At 44.0% G+C, this 17,560-nt stretch overlaps 1 protein-coding gene across 6 annotated transcripts in view; it reads right to left on the bottom strand.

Annotated features, from left to right (window-relative positions):
* flnb (filamin B) overlaps positions 1–17,560 on the bottom strand; it is a 169,771-nt gene that overhangs the window by 13,251 nt on the left and 138,960 nt on the right. For 3 of the 6 annotated variants that reach the window (XM_004914170.4, XM_031901252.1, XM_002935047.5), the window contains 14 exons: positions 16,499–16,622; positions 14,744–14,900; positions 13,747–13,936; positions 11,756–12,003; positions 9,898–9,969; positions 8,814–8,916; positions 7,132–7,272; positions 6,468–6,596; positions 6,140–6,313; positions 4,750–4,908; positions 4,412–4,615; positions 2,424–2,576; positions 2,064–2,186; positions 253–519 (listed from right to left, as the gene is read on the bottom strand). In XM_004914170.4, coding sequence (XP_004914227.1) covers positions 253–519; positions 2,064–2,186; positions 2,424–2,576; positions 4,412–4,615; positions 4,750–4,908; positions 6,140–6,313; positions 6,468–6,596; positions 7,132–7,272; positions 8,814–8,916; positions 9,898–9,969; positions 11,756–12,003; positions 13,747–13,936; positions 14,744–14,900; positions 16,499–16,622 — 2,244 coding nt within the window. The remainder of the gene's footprint in view (positions 1–252; positions 520–2,063; positions 2,187–2,423; positions 2,577–4,411; positions 4,616–4,749; positions 4,909–6,139; positions 6,314–6,467; positions 6,597–7,131; positions 7,273–8,813; positions 8,917–9,897; positions 9,970–11,755; positions 12,004–13,746; positions 13,937–14,743; positions 14,901–16,498; positions 16,623–17,560) is intronic. The other 3 variants (XM_031901251.1, XM_004914172.4, XM_031901250.1) reach the window with 2 other exon arrangements.

The following is a 17,560-nucleotide window of genomic DNA, read 5'->3' as shown; positions in this document are numbered from 1 at the left end:
TAGTATGTAACGGTTGCTATAAACAAGATGCTTAAAGCCGACTTTGCCTCTCTAGACACCTATTGGCCCATTTACAGGGCCCAACTGGCAGCCTGTCCAACCGATATCTGCCTGAACATAGGGAAAACATCTATTGGGCATGTTAAAAAATCCTATTGGGTGAGGCCCACATTGGCGTACTGATGCACTGCTCCATACTCCTGCAGTATGAGCTGATCTTTGGCACCGGAGCCAACGACTATGGTTACTTACCTGGAACTCCAGCCTCTCCTCTTTCCAACCCAGGGCCTCCAGCCTTCACTTTCTCAGCTCCACCTTCTCCCAGGGGTCCCACAGTGAACTGGAATGGGCTCCCCGGCACGTGCTCCCCTCTGTATTTTACGCTCACGGTGTGGATCCCTGTCTCTTGCGGCACAAAACGCACACACGACGTGTTCTGTCCCAGGTCAACAATCTCTGCTTCTTGTTTCCTCCCAGATGGGCTGACAACCTCTGCTGTGAGTTCATTCCTGTCAATTTCTGGGTGGAATTTGAACAATAATTAATAGCCTGTTATTAACAATAAAGCAACTCTGCAGCTTAAAGGGCCAGTAGACCATGCTAGCCCAGGTGTTCCCCAATACTAAGGAAGTGTCTGATGGAAAAGCTGAAGGTGGAATGGCCCTTTAAGAGCTAAGCAAAGTAGAATAGATACTGACCAATTGACCACCGCCCTGATTCATGTGTGTGCCAAATGTAAAACCATCATTTTAAGCTACAACCTCAGAGGTTGGGGGACGCAGGATCTTTACAGCCAAGAACATATAAAGGGCAGGGAGTGGAAATCCAGGCTTTGCATGCACACAGCAAACAAGGACATGCAGGAACCATTACCCCAGTAAAACACACACAAACCATAAGTACTGTAAGTATGTACGGTATTCTAACTGCACTTCTATCTATTAAGATATATTTCAGGTTTGAGGAGCTGCCATATTGGAACAATGACACAACATTCTAGGAAACTGATGTATTTTTAATGCACAGCGATCCCTCCATGCAAAGTCTCTCCATCGCAAGGCAAATCTGCCCACTCCAAGCACATTACTGCACCCTCTGAGCAAATGGCCCCTGCTCTGGGAAGGCTGGCCCTGCCCCGGGACGGCAGATGTGGGATGGGTGTGTGACTGTTTGGCTCCTGTTGGCCATGGGGGGCTGAGGGTGCGGCACATAACAGCATCTCCCGGGAAAGCGCCATTTGGAACCATGTTGCTACAGGAGCAGAACACAGAAATACAACAAAAGCCATACAGCTCCCTCCCCACAATCAACGTAAAGCAAATTATCCCTCCCCAGAGACTTGTTACTGCACAACTGATCATTTCTCTGACCTGAAACAAACTGCCCATTTTGCTCAGGTTGGACATTGCAATATACAGTATATATATTATATACTATTATTAGTACATATATGGTAGAGCTTTTTTAGCTCATTACACGTGGGGTGTCAGCCATTTCTGGGAGTCAATAATCCATTTTAACTTGGAAAGGTGTTTTGTCACATACCAGAAAACATTCACCCTACCACAAGAGGTACTACAAGTGACAAAGCTACCAATATGGTGTTGCAACTGCAGTAAATATGTAATAAAGCATCTGAAAACATAATTATCAGCTGGCAGAGCTTATTTGCTTGGTTTGTGACTCAACAAAGTAATGTCCCTCATTGGAATTGATTAATGGCGCCCAGACCTCTAAGCCTCAATATAAACCCTGGTCCATTTTCCCAATTCACAAACTTCATCACATCTCCTATAGGTTTAACTGGGTAGCTGGACAGGGGTGGAGCATACAGGAAAGCAGATGGGGTACCACAGTCACCTACAAACACTCAAGCCCATGTTCACGTTCATTTTCTTAGCCTCAACGCCATATCCCTGACACAGAGGTGGCCACGGTGGCCCTGTGTGGTTACAAACTGGGCACCAGTATTATAGTTAAGTCCCTGGAAATGGGGGGAGCCTAAATGGTTGACTACTATTAGCATGCCTGCAACCACAAGTAAAAGCTTTGTACCCCCTTACCTGGTATTTTCAGGTTGAGCTCACAAAGCCCACCCACTGAGGCCACAGATGGTGCCTTCCTCCTGCGTGTGATGCTCTCCTTCACTCTTCCCTCTCCCATCACTTTGGCTGTGAATGGGCTTCCTACGGGATAAAATGGAGACCATGAATGACCTTGTATGGTGCTAATATTACTATAAACAGCAAGGAGGTTCTGCATCCAAGACAAAAGCAGCAATCTCCCCTAAGGGGTTTATTGTCACACATGCTGCCCATCTGACATAAAAATTCAAAAATGCAGAGCCAAAAATGTAATCCCTCCAATTAAGAAGACCAACCCATTGGAATATTATTAAAACACTTTATTATAATGCTTTATACCTGGCACGTGCTCATCTGCAAACTTGATGGACACAATGTAAACTCCTGGTTCTGTCGGACAATAGGAGACCTGACAAGTGCCGTCCTCTAGGTCCTCTGTCTGGATGTCTACTTTACTGGGTCCTTCCACTGCCAGCGACAGCCCCCCGTAGCCTGGAAAGGATGCAGTAGCAATAGGAACTCATGGGATTGCAATGACATGCAGAGTAACATGGGGCAGAGTAACATGGGGCAGAGTAACACGGGGCAGAGTAACACAGGGCAGAGTAACATGGGGCAGAGTAACACGGGGCAGAGTAACATGGGGCAGAGTAACACGGGGCAGAGTAACACGGGGCAGAGTAACACAGGGCAGAGTAACACGGGGCAGAGTAACACGGGGCAGAGTAACACGGGGCAGAGTAACACGGGGCAGAGTAACACGGGGCAGAGTAACACGGGGCAGAGTAACACGGGGCAGAGTAACACGGGGCAGAGTAACATAGTAACACAGTCAGTGACATTCAGCTTTTTATCTCTGGAGTCAGGTATAATTCCACTAGGGAAACACAGGGTATATATTTTTCATGGATACTTCCTATGTAGGAAGTCTGTGACCAGGGTCGGACTGGGCCGCTGGGACACCGAGAAAATACCCGGTGGGCCCCATCGGCCCAGACCTGACCCTATTGCTGCTTCCTCTGCCCTCCAATGTCCTACCCTGACGGGTTTCACATACACATTCAGGGGAGGATGTCGAACAAGAGCCCCTGTGGGGGGGTTTAGGGGTGCGCGGCCGAAGGAGGCACCTTGGGGGTGCGGGGGCTCCTGGGGCGGCAGCCCCGGTAGGCCCAGTACCCCCCAGTCCGACCCTGTTTGTGACTCAGTCAGTGGGTGGGATTAGAACACTTATGGTGCCTTACAAGGGAAAAAAGATGGTGTCTTTAACACAAGGGGAGTGCACCTTAGAGGGACAGGGTGTCTATATCTGAAGCAGTGGGTTGTACTAGAACTCGTATAGCAGCTTACAGGAGGGGGGCTGAGAGTCTGTAACTCTACTTGTTGATCAGGTTAGAACATTCTAGTGCTTACCTATGGGTGCAAATATTATGTGGCCCAGGCAGTGGGTGGGATTAGAATAAGGGGGAGGGGCAGGGAGTCAGTGACTCAAGCAATAGGCTGGGCTAGATCTCTGCAATAGTCTCTCTGAGACAATTTGCAATTGGTCTTCACTTTTTATTTGTAGTTTTCTTAATGATTTCACTTTATGTTCACCAGCTCTTCAGCTTGGAGTTTCAGCTGCTTTTTGGTTGCTAGGATCCAAATGACCTTAGCAACCAAGTAGTGGTTTGAATGAAAGACTGATATATGAATAGGAGAGAACTTGAATAGAAAAAAATAAGTACTAAAAAGTAAAAATAATGATTAAACTGTACACAAAGGCGGCCGGGGTCAGTGACCCCCTCCTTTGAAAGCTGGAAGGAGTCAGAAGAAGAAGGCAAATAATTCAAAAACTATAAATAATGAAGACCAATTGAAAAGTTGCTTAGAATTGGCCATTCTATAACACAGCCTTGTAATTCAGTCAATATAAGACATTGTACTGGCAGCTAGAGGTAGAGGATCATATAACTAAAACCTTGTGCTTAGGTGATTTGCCTATGCCAAGGAAACTAAAGCATCATAATCATGGAATGATAAATAAGCCAGCAGTTCCAGAACAAGAGCAGCTGTGACTGTGTAAGTGCCAGAATTCTCGTGTGTTACTCAGACAGGACTCAGTATCCCCTTGGGAAGATACGTCTCTCGTGCATACAGATAATATCACAGCTGCAGGAAAAACTGCTGATTTTTTCCTCATTTTCAGATATTTTTAGTCTAAATAAATGTATTTTCTTGCTTTTTGGTTCACAGAACTACAACACAGCATTTGTACAAATAGAATCTAAAAGATACAGAGCACAGGGCATTGCCGAGGGGAAGAGAATCCAGTGGGAAATGGTACTGACCTGCCTCTCTGGTGTCCACAATGAAATCCGACATCTCATACGTTCGCCCTTCAATCAGACCAGGCCCAAAGGCTTTCACCTTGCTGGCGTCCCCTATTTCTGACTGGTAAACCATGATGGATATAGGACTGTTGGGTATGTGGCGGCCATTTTTCTTAATGCTGACTAAGTGCTCCCCAACTTCCCGAGGGATAAAGGAGATTCCTGGGATGAACAATAAGAATATATAAGAGTGGCTTGGCGCAAAGAGAAGGCATTTTCTCATGGAAAGAAGATACGGATCAGAGAAACAGTGCTATGAAATAGGTATAACCGTAGTTACTCGGCTCTGCCCTTACCAATATGATTGTTTGGAAGCCTTTTCAGTAGACAGGGCTCATCCCGACCAGATGGGGCTTTGATACTGGCAGACAGAAGGCTCAGATCAGTCTCAGTGATATCCAATAGGAAGTCTGCTGTGGAACCGAGTTTCACTTGTGAGCGCCGCCTGCTGTCATCTGGGAAAGTACAGAGATTCATGACATGAATTACCTAAACAGATATTCCTTCTAGCTATGGTTGCAATTTTACAAAAAAAAAAGAGCTGACATATTGAAGCCTTAGGATAGGTGTTCTCTATGGACATAAAACTGGTCCAATGGGCGCCCCCTCCAAGGAGGTGGAACAGGAACAGAGCAAACTAAATGTAGCAGAGGTCTACACTGAACTGGCATATGGGGAATAGCATACATTAAACTGTGATGAGGGAATTTAAAATATAAAACTGTAACAGAATTGATAGAATATCTAGAACTTGGATATGGAAAACCTAGAACAAGAATATGTCAAATGGGATACCTGGTGCTGAGATACAGGGAACAGGATACATAGACCTGAGAAACCGGATACCTACAGCTGTGAAATGGGGAGTAGGATACATAAAACTGGAATATGGGGGCGCAAAACACAGTACTGGAACAGAATAGGCTATCTAAAACTGTGATATGGGAATAGGGACACCTAGAAAAGGGTACAAGGAATGGGATACCTAGAACTGGGACATACGAAAAAGAATGTCTCCAACTGGAATATTGAAAATGGGATTGCTACAACTAAGAAACTGGATTCTCCATTCTGGCATTTGGGGAACAGGGGACCTAGAACCGAAACAGTGAATACATACAGCTGTGATATAGGGAATAGGATACATAAAACTGGAATGTGGGAATGCAAATCACTGATCTGGAACAGAAGGGATAGGATTTCTAGAACTGTGATATGAGAATTAGGGACACCTAGAACAAGGGTACAAGGAATGGGATACCTAGGGCTGGGACATAGGGAACAGAATGGTGTATGGAAAATGGGATAGCTACAACTAAGAAACTGGAAACCTACAACTGGCATATGGGGAACAGGTGACCTAGAACTGAGAAATTGAATACCTACAGCTTTGATATGGGGAATAGGATACAAAAACTGGGATATAGGAATGTAAAACAAAACTGGAACAGAAGGGATAGGACACCTAGAACTGATGGGAATGAAGAAACCTAGAACAAGGGTATGAGAAATGGGATGCCTACAACTGGGACATAGGGATTAGGATGCCTCCAACTGGGAAATGGGGAATGGGACAGCTAAAACTAAGAAACTGGATACCTACAGCTGGCATATGGGGAACAGGATACCTAGAACTGGCTTGTGGGGAATAGGATGACAAGAAAAAGAGACTGATAAAACAGTTACCTGTGATTTTAGCAATGAAAGGGCTTCCAGCGATGTGTGTGTCATTATATTTCACAAGAATGTTATAATCCCCTGGGAGGGTGGGCAGATACGTTACAGTGCAAGTGCCATCTTTGTTATCGATGCAGCTGATCTCTGCCTTGGACGGCCCTTCTATTGCCAGATCCAGGCCTCCTGATTGGGTTGAAACAAAGACAATATGAAATTCAGTCATTACCTACATATAAGGCAAGGGGAAGCAAACCACCTTTTATATAATCAACCATTAGTATGAAGCAAAAAAGAGCATTTATACCATTAGTGCCTACATTTAGAAGCAACAAAATACCTTCTCCAGCATCCTCGGTTATAATGGTGAATGTGGCTGGCTTATTAGCCACCCCATATATTAGGCCTGGGCCATAGGCAGAGACACTTCCTGTGTTTGGATAATTCACAAAGAACTGCAGTGGGCTTTCTGTCAATAAAGGAGATAAAAATAAATATAAAATTCCATAAAACAAATAAATTAAACTTTATGCCATTCATGTGTTCACGTTTAAGGGAAAGGAAATATCCCCAATTTATAGTCCATATGTTTTCCCTTGTATGGAACTTATCTTATATGTGAGAATTATATATAATATATAGGGAAGTTTTGTGGGGAATTGATTTACTTTCTACCAATAAACAGCAGTTCTGTCTTGCTTTGTGGCTTGGGATTCTAGATATATACACATCAGGATCACAAACGTAACATGGAAGTTGCTTTACTGCACTGCTGCCTGGGGGATACCTCTGGTTTTGGGCTGAGGTAAAGCAAACAAACCACTGAACTGTCCAATCACCACTGACAAAGCTCTGAGACAGACCATAACATTATGATTCAACTAAAATAAGTAGGAACAATGAAAATGTGCAATTATGTGACAGTAAGCCTTTCTATCAGGCTGTCAGAGGGGTGCTGGGAGTTATATATCAGCAACAACTAGGCCCTAACATTACAGCCATACCTGGGATATGAGCTCCATTACATTTAATGGCCAACTCGTGCAGGCCAGTTTCTGTGGGAACGTATCGAATAGACACAGTGCCATCTTTGTTGTCAACTATATCTGCGGGGGCGGTCTTCCCAGAAGGCATGTGAACGTCCCCTGAGGTACAAACAAAAACTCATATTGCTTTGGTTTCAAACAAGCCAAGTAGGTACAACGTATGTATGCATATATCTATAGTGCTACTTATGTACATTGATGTGAGACAGACAATACCCAGATTATTCTGAGGTGCCTTTTCCTACTGTTAAAAATGTACAAAAAATAGCAGTTGCAATACACATTCTCTCATTTTGTATTGTAATTTGGAGAGGTATATCTGACTTCAGAAGCAGCAGAGATTTCTCCTCAAATTTGCAGCAGAGCTCTATGCAACAAATACACCATTAAAGGAGAAGGAAAGGTAAAAGCTCAGTAAGCTTCATCAGAAATGGAAATACAGCCATAAGCACTCACAGATAGTCCTCTATCAAAAGAAACACAAGATTTCTTGTCTCCTTTTTTGTAAACATGCTCCTACCTTATCAGCAGGGTCAGATTGGGGGGTGCACGGCCCACAACCCCAGGGGCCCCACACCTCCCAAGGTGCCCCTGCCACATCCCTCGCACCCCCCACAGGGGCCCCCACCGAGCCCCCCTAACCCCCTGAAGGGGCCCCCGCCACCCTCCCCAGAGCACAAAACTTACATTCAACAAGCCAGGGGAGGGACACCGACAGCTGGGGAAGCGGCGAAAGGATGGGGTCTAGGCTGCCAGGGCCCGGCAGCCCAGTCCGACCCTGCTTATCAGACTTCCTCTCTCAGAATAAGAGTCTGCACAGCTCTCTCCCTTCTCCTGTTCCCCCTCCTATAAGAATTCACTCTCCCTCCCATCAGAATGTGTGATCTGAGCTACAAGTGGCCAGAGCTGCAGCAGGAAGCTAATGAGACCAAGCTAAATGGCAGCTGCTATCTTAAGCAAACAGAGGGAGCTTCTAGGTATAGGTTCAGGTATAGTAAAAGCTTTCTGCACAATAAATATAGCGTTCTAGGTGGCACTAATGTGGCTAATCTACTGGCAGTAAAATGCCAAAATGACTTTCCTTCTCCTTTAAATACATGAGATGATATAATTTCTCCCCCAGACTGGTGGAACACTCAGAGGAACCTTGATCCACTACAAGGGGGGAGGCCAGACTAAAGCTAGCTAGAATCCACAGAAAGAACCTTGCCAAAATAGCATATTTTTGGACGATTTGGCCTTCTAGGTGGTTGGCCAAACCGTGTTAATGTGATCATTTGGACTTATTAGATTGTAATGTTAGATTGTGCAGACCTCTCTAGAAAGGACCACACACTGATCCCGTTGTGGCAGGATTTTAAAATCTGCCCAATAGAAATCAAGCTGATCCTTAGCCAAAGATTGCTGGGGAGGCCATTGTTTTGGCCACATATATGGGAAATAAGGTTTTGACTTGGCAGTTAAGTATGGTTATGTTTAGTAGCTAAACTCTGCTTGTGCACATACCATAATACCCATGTTTGCTTTTGCTCTTTGCTACTACTAACCAGCTACTAACCAACTACTGCATGCAAACAGGCCAAATCCAAGTGAGTTTAGGCTAGTAAGATGGCGATGTGCTGCTCAAAAACACCTCTTACCTGTTATCTCTCCTGTCCTTATGGCAAATGGAATAACCAAATCAAAGGGCCGGAAACTCAAGCCATTCATTGAGCCGACCTGAGCATAATCTGTCTCCGATACCTACAAATATACATGTTATTAGTCCCAGAAAGTAATGTATCTGAACCAAGGAGCTCCCTCCATGCTGGTAACAATGCAAACAGATCATGTACAGAGAAAGAGAGGAGGCCCGAGACAGCCTCTTCCTCTCCCCAACAGGAAATGGAGGTGGGTAATCTAACAGAAGTCATATACCCTAGGGTATATAATTCCCATATTACTTCTTATTAAAAATAACTATATTTTGAAGATTGGGTCAGTGCTCAATTTTTGCCATAGGGCTGCCACTGAATTCCGATTTGTGTTGATCAATTGGTGTTACATTTCCCCTTTACGTCTGTTTGCAAAACTACCAGGCATGGATTGAAGTCAAAGAAATCAAATTTTTCATGGAAATGTGAATATTTAGACGCTGCTGGAAGTTTGACTTCCTGGAAATCTGGAAGAGAAAGTTAATCTGGTGCCGCAGGGTGAGCGGGAGGAGTGAAGAGATCCACATCCCATCATGGTGACCACAGGTTTAGTAACAATGGTGGTAATGTAATAGTAAGGTGAAGTCTGCTACTGGTCTAGTAACCCATAGCAACAAAATAGCAGGAAGCATTTATTGGTTGCTATAGGTTACTGACCCCAGGCACACTATGCACCTTTTATTACATTTCCCCGAATGATTGGTAACAGCTTGAAATGAAATGGCTTGCCAGTACTTGCAGGCCGGAGGGTCAAAAATAAGCATAAAGCAAAAACCAAGTAGAGACCCCTCCGGGAATCAGCAAACGATAGAGCACGGAGCCATGCTCAAAGCAGAATGGGTCCGGCTCAGATGTGATTGGAGCCCTAAAAAGCCTAATGTTCATGGATCAAATGGAAGACATAAAGTGATGATCAGTGAGGGCCAAGATTGGCTCAAGCAGTTCCAAGAAGCAGCAACATGATTGGCTGTGAGGGAAGAAACATGGAAAGAGAAAGGCCGTGGGCGTGTGGAGATAAATAAAAATATACCAAGGGCTGGTAGCCTGGAGGACATGCACTAAGGGACTGCTGCTGCACCTGTACGGGGACTTCATCTGTAGCCTGGTGTGTGGAACAAGGGGATCACAAGGACACAAACACGTTATAATCCCACATCATAAGAACAAAACAGCAAATATTTACTTATCAAACAGAGGAATATAAAACTAAGTGTTGGAGACTGTAAGAAGCGAGAAACAGGACAGGTAAAATCCTCCTCCCAGTCAGGAGTGTTTGGGATCTACCTGAGCACTCAGTCGGCATTACCGGCCACAGGCAGCAGGGGGAGATGCACTGGTATATTTGTAAGGAAAAACTCGCCATTTTTTCAAAAGCAATTTCAGTGTAGGATTTAACGGGCTCTAAGAGTAAGCACATTCCTCATATAAAACACAGCATTTATTATAATAAAGCCGGCATTTTCCCTGCACTCCTGTTTTAAAGCATTCCACTGGCCTAGCCGTAGCCTTTATACTGCCCCACTGTACCAATGATTGTGTATACAGAGCACTCTAACCTGCTGCCTTCATTTGTTCTACCACAATTCTACCAACACCCCCTTACAGATTAGCAACCCCCTCAGACAGGACACTGGGTTGAAAATCCCATATACTCAAAATGTATATGTTAGGGGCCCTTAAGAAGCTTCCAAACATGAATTACTCTCACCCCCACCAGCTTTCGATTGCTAGACTTTCAGCCAACTTAAAGGCCCTCCAGGGATTGCTTTAGGGTAAGAAAGGTATGAATTTGGCACCAAATAATGCAATCTTTAGCTGGTCATTCACCCCCGCTACTTAGTCTCATTTACCCTTAAGAGCTCCATGTCTGGCAATAGTTATCTCAGAATGTTCTTCACCCTTAAACCCTTTTCGGATAGGGCAAGGTATAGAACACTCTGTTGCCCTGTGCTATGCCCGGGATAACATTCTAATCCTGTGCGGCTGTGCCCGGGATAACAGTCTAATCCTGTGTGGCTGTGCCCGGGATAACAGTCTAATCCTGTGTGGCTGTGCCCGGGATAACATTCTAATCCTGTGCGGCTGTGCCCGGGATAACAGTCTAATCCTGTGTGGCTGTGCCCGGGATAACAGTCTAATCCTGTGTGGCTGTGCCCGGGATAACAGTCTAATCCTGTGTGGCTGTGCCCGGGATAACATTCTAATCCTGTGTGGCTGTGCCCGGGATAACAGTCTAATCCTGTGTGGCTGTGCCCGGGATAACAGTCTAATCCTGTGCGGCTGTGCCCGGGATAACAGTCTAATTCTGTGTGGCTGTGCCCGGGATAACAGTCTAATCCTGTGTGGCTGTGCCCGGGATAACAGTCTAATCCTGTGTGGCTGTGCCCGGGATAACATTCTAATCCTGTGTGGCTGTGCCCGGGATAACAGTCTAATCCTGTGTGGCTGTGCCCGGGATAACATTCTAATCCTGTGTGGCTGTGCCCGGGATAACAGTCTAATCCTGTGCGGCTGTGCCCGGGATAACATTCTAATCCTGTGTGGCTGTGCCCGGGATAACAGTCTAATCCTGTGCGGCTGTGCCCGGGATAACATTCTAATCCTGTGCGGCTGTGCCCGGGATAACAGTCTAATCCTGTGTGGCTGTGCCCGGGATAACATTCTAATCCTGTGTGGCTGTGCCCGGGATAACAGTCTAATCCTGTGTGGCTGTGCCCGGGATAACATTCTAATCCTGTGTGGCTGTGCCCGGGATAAGCAATAAGGGCCTAGCCTGTTCAATCTGACAGCCTTACTTCTAGGAGCCAATAAGATAAAGACTGTGCATAAAGGCCAATGACAGCATTGGGCACAACAGGGAGGCAACATGAACCAAGCAATTATCTTACCATCACAGTGAAGGGGCTATTGGGGATGTCGGCTCCGCCAAAGCGAACATGGATGACGTACGGTCCCGTTTTAGCTGTAGTGTAGTAAATGTCATAAGTGCCGTCCACATTCTCAATCACATCTGCTTCATTCTCCAAACCATCTGGGCCAAGGATGCTGCACGTGACTTTCCCTTTGCCGGCAGTTGTGGCATCTACTACAAAACCAACCTCTTCGCCAGTTTTTACTGCTGCCTGGATACCAGGACCTAAATACAGATATATTAATTATATCCATAGTCCAAATGTATGGTCTGATTATACCAATACAATTGCTATATAGTTTGTGCCCAGAACATTCCTTCTCTGTATATTTGTATTTATACATATGGGTAGGAGGTGCCATAGTGTTTCCCTTAGACAGTACAGTATGGGGGTACAGCTTATTGTGTGCCCAGAACATTCCTTTTCTGTATATTTGTATTTATACATATGGGTAGGAGGTGCCATAGTGTTTCCCTTAGACAGTACAGTATGGGGGTACAGCTTATTGTGTGCCCAGAACATTCCCTCTCTGTATATTTGTATTTATACATATGGGTAGGGGGTGCCATAGTGTTTCCCTTAGACAGTATAGTATGGGGGTACAGCTTATTGTGTGCCCAGAACATTCCTTCTCTGTATATTTGTATTTAGACATATGGGTAGTTTGTCCTTATGCTGAACTTTCATTTACAGATTACTCAGCATTTGCTGTTGCAGAGATGCCCCCAGTCACCAATGACAATAAGCTGATTGTACACAGGGAATCCATCAGGCAAACAGTATGAATACCATCCCTATAGTATAGAGGGACTTATAGAAAACAAAATAAGGGTCAAGAAACTACCATTCCACAATAAAAGAGCAAAGAAAGAAGCTTGTCCACTCAATTGTGTAGGAAACTGGATCTGCCCCAGACCTGCAGTGGTTTAGTCTCTGGGGCTGGGAAAAGACCAGGCAGGTATAAGCAAAGCATTCATTCCTCCACAGTTCCCATAGTATAATGTATCTCTCCTGTCCATTCACATCCTAGGAATCTGGAACGGCACAGGTTTCAAGGGGAAGATCCCCTTACACAACACATTCAGTATAATGTATACAATGACATTCCAGGATATATTGCAGTTGGTCTTCTAATATTATTGCTTTTGAATGAGTTAATCTGGACAAATCCAGTTTTTAACTGAAAATGCAGTGTGGCTGATAGACTCACTGACCCTAGTAGGCATCTGGGCACACAATATGTTAACCCCTCATACTGTACTGTCTAAGGGAAACACTATGGCACCTCCTACCCATATGTATAAATACAAATATACAGAGAAGGAATGTTCTGGGCACACAATAAGCTGTACCCCCATACTGTACTGTCTAAGGGAAACACTATGGCACCTCCTACCCATATGTATAAATACAAATATACAGAGAAGGAATGTTCTGGGCACACAATAAGCTGTACCCCCATACTGTAGTGTCTAAGGGAAACACTATGGCACCTCCTACCCATATGTATAAATACAAATATACAGAGAAGGAATGTTCTGGGCACACAGTAAGTTGTACCCTCATACTGTACTGTCTATGGGGATCAATATGGCACCTCCTACCCATATGTATAAATACAAATATACAGAGAAGGAATGTTCTCTTTAACCGGATAGCCAGCCCCTTTGATGAAAAGGATGTTGCCTGTACTTCTGCAATAAGCACCTAAACTCTGAATACCTTTGCAAAGAAAATCAGGGCTGGAACTAGGGGCAGGCCAAAGAGGCACCTACTATAGGTGCAACAATGGGGGTGGTAGTGATAGGCAGGTACTTCTTCTGCCTACTCTTAGTCTGGGCTCTCTGGCACCCAACGCTGCTTGTTGCTTGCATGGTGCACTTTTAGAAGATGGAGCTGTTTTTTATACAAGATCACTCATTAGATTTAGGTGCCACATCCTGCCAACACCCGACATATGCAATTACCTGCTACAGTGCACTTGCTGGCATCTCCTATGGACATGGCGCGGATTCTGTACGGGGAGTAAGGGATGTCATCTCCTCCATATTTGACAGCAACGTGGTATCGCCCAGTCCTGTCCGGGATGTAAGACACAGAATAGGTGCCATCGTTGTTGTCCTGAATCTGCGCTTTCTTTGGCTTCCCTTCTTGATCCTACAATCACAAGAGATTAAAAATGTTAAAAAAAATGACACATACGGGAATTCCAAAAACAAACAAAAAACCCCTGGTTGGAAACTCTTCCCGCTGGCTATAAAAATAGGGCCGAGCGCCTTGCGTTTCCGACCGGCTCAGAAGGATTAATCAGTTTAAATAAACAGCCAGATCAAATGACAGGTTTCTGTACAATATTGTTCTGATACAACAGGCATCAATGAAAGAACATCTCGTTTGGAGAGCGCCTAATGAGCGCGTTTGATTACACAAGGACATTTCTTGAGGCCTTGCCCAGACTCTCTCTTTCCGTCCATCGTTACAGATTTTCTGGGAATATTCCCTTCATCACTCTCTGCTTTTTCTTTTTGGCAATTTCCTAAACAAATACTTAAATTTCTTATTTGTGATGATTTACACTCAGTAAATGGCTGAAGGGAATATCTTCAGCTTCCTGGGATGGCGGGGAAGTAGAACCGCCACGCTTGGCGCTGCGGGAAACATTCCCATAGAAAACAAAAGCCTCATTTAAAGGCCAAGAAGACAAATGGAAAATAATAATACCAAGAAAAATCATCACGTGGTACAGAAATGTTTGTTTATAGTCTTTTGTTTATTTTACAAGCAAGCAGTTGTTATTGCTGCACCACTGTGTGTCAGGGGTAATTATAACAAGCCAATGACAACGTCCCATAAGGAATAATCAATTATAATTTGCACGTTGGAAAACTTGACCTTGTTCTGAAACGGATATACTCTTTACTGCGAAGGGATCCAGGGTCCCCCGTTTCAACCAACCCAACTCACCGTGATTTGGACCGACAGGGGTCCCAGTCCGGCATTCTTGGCATCTACAGCAAAATTAACTGGGAGGCTGGCGGAAATTCCTTGAGCGCAGAGGCCAGGACCACTGGCAGTCACCTTGCTGGCATCGTACGTTGGCAAGACCTTTACCTTAAAGGGACTTGAACAGTAAATGGAAAATTAGTCTTGGACCAAAACTAACATGGCGGATAAATAGCAATTTAGATTAGAAATTGAGGAGTTCTATAACTAGGGTTGCCCCCTGTTTGGTTTTGACACAAACAGTTTGGGTCTCAACTGTCTGTTCGGTTTTCAGTTCTGAAACCTGAACAATAATCTGGGCGATAAATGAAAAACAAATATTAAGATACTCACTATTAAGATACTCACCCCAACATTGCTTAGTTATCATCGAGTACAGTTAATTTCTTATCATTACAGTAAAAAAAGCAAACCAATCAATTGCTGCATTTCAAAGCTATCTGGATAACTGATGTCTGCATAATAGATCCCATACCTTTTATTAGGATTGGGCTCACTCGTCAGGCAGAATATAGATAGAGATAGAGTTGCCACCCGTGTGGTTTTGAACTGGACATCTCAATTTGTCAAAGGGCTGCCCAGTTCATAACATTGTCTCCAGTTTAAAACACTGGACAGAAATTCAGCCAATTGCTTCAAATGATGCAATAAGCTGACTTTGGCATCATAATCACACTGATGTCATTGTGACCGGCTCTGATGTCATCATGCCCATGTCCAACATCACTGCCCCACCCCTTTGTTCGGGTTTGGCTTCCCAGCAAAGGTGGAAACCCTAGCTATAACCTGTGTATGCCGTGCTGCCCTCCTTTAAACCATAAGGCTCCCCAGCAGGCCCCCAGGATCCAGCGGTCACACAAACATTTGGCACATTATTATTATTATTAACATTTATTTATAAAGCGCCAACATACCCCGCAGCGCTGTACAATAAGTGGGTTACATACATTGGGCATACAGAGTAACATATAAAGTAATCAATAACCGATACAAGAGGTGAAGAGAGCCCTGCCCAAAAGAGCTTACACTCTACAAGGAGTAACATATAAAGCAATCAGTAACCGATACAAGAGGGGAAGAGAGCCCTGCCCAAAAGAGCTTACACTCTACAAGGAGTAACATATAAAGCAATCAGTAACCGATACAAGAGGGGAAGAGAGCCCTGCCCAAAAGAGCTTACACTCTACAAGGAGTAACATATAAAGCAATCAATAACCGATACAAGAGGGGAAGAGAGCCCTGCCCAAAAGAGCTTACACTCTACAAGGAGTAACATATAAAGCAACCAATAACCGATACAAGAGGTGAAGAGAGCCCTGCCCAAAAGAGCTTACAAGGCACATTAAAATCTATTATGCTCTCTCTGCTTCCTAGTGCCAAAACCTTTCACCATGGACTTGTCCATATGGTACCCATGAATGACAAATCATAACCATGTTCAGAGAGAAGGGCATTATATTACAGATTAAACTGGGACTAGGAGAAGGAGGGTCAGAAGAATAACATAGGCGAATCCCTTCACTGCTGAGCACATTATTACATACAGGGCAGTTAGCCTAATAGCCAGCAGAGTAACGGAGATGCTAATTGCCCCAGGAGACAGAACGAGCTTTTCTGCACTGGTAGGGATAAATCTCTGAGAAATCTGGGTGTGCTGCCAAATGGAATAAAGGGGATTAAATTCAAGGTTGAAGAAATGGAGCAATTTTACTTTACCTTCGCGGGATCTCTTCATCTGCATACTGAACAGCTACGGTGTAGGGGCCCTCCAGCGTGGGCGTGTAACTGACTGTGTGAGTCCCGTCTCCATTATCCACCAGGTCTACCGGTTCCACCGTCCCTGTATTGTAATAAACAAGATGTAAAACTTGCCCTGGACTGACTAACCAGCACGGCGGGTAATACAGCCCCAAGCAAACTGGCTACAGCTTTCATTCCTGTCACCTTTACAGCAATTAAAAAGGAAGTTCCCCTTTAAAAAAAACTCAAGTATGTTATAGACAGGGGGTTTATTTCTCATGTGGATTTTTACATGCCCAGCATATTGCTCAGTCCTTCTAATAACCCACAGCAACCAAGCATTGGGTTGTCTGAAAAGCAACCTTTTGATGGGTTAAAAGATTCAGCACTAATTTTGCACTAATCTATAAACTGACATGTAATGTGACTGCTAATGGTTCAATTATTTTCATATTCATCAACAGAGCTAAAAGTGCCAGTCCACAACAGGCGAAAAGTTTATTGTAAAGTGAACTTCCCCTTTAATCTTTTAGCCCCTTTCAAACAAGACAATTAAACTAATGTTTGTTCAGAAAATATTCTGATTTTTACACACATTTGAGCTTAAAAAAAAAATAAATCATGCTGATTTGGTTCATGTTTATAAAACTACAAATCCCACAATCCCTCAGCAGGTACAAGGGGAAGTCATGGTCTCCAGCTATTGCTGAAGTGCTGTATATTTTATATATATATATATATATATATATATATATATATATATATATATATATATATATATATATATATAAATATAGTTTAAGGGGGACCTGTCACCCACCCCCACATAAAAAGTTGTATAATAAAAGTTCTTTGCAAATTAAACATGACTCTTTTTTTATTAAATCACCCATATCTGTATAAAATGTATTTAAAACCCTGAGGTATAGAGGTGGGGCAGGCAATATATGACTGACATCTTAAAATTTTTAATTACGATTACTTTCATTTTTTATTCAGCACTTCCTAGATATCATCTAGAAGGCGAATACACAAGAT

Source organism: Xenopus tropicalis, chromosome 4 (assembly GCF_000004195.4).
Source record: "Xenopus tropicalis strain Nigerian chromosome 4, UCB_Xtro_10.0, whole genome shotgun sequence".
NCBI classification, from domain to species: Eukaryota; Metazoa; Chordata; class Amphibia; order Anura; family Pipidae; genus Xenopus; species Xenopus tropicalis.
This window is presented reverse-complemented; position numbering and strand designations above follow the sequence as displayed.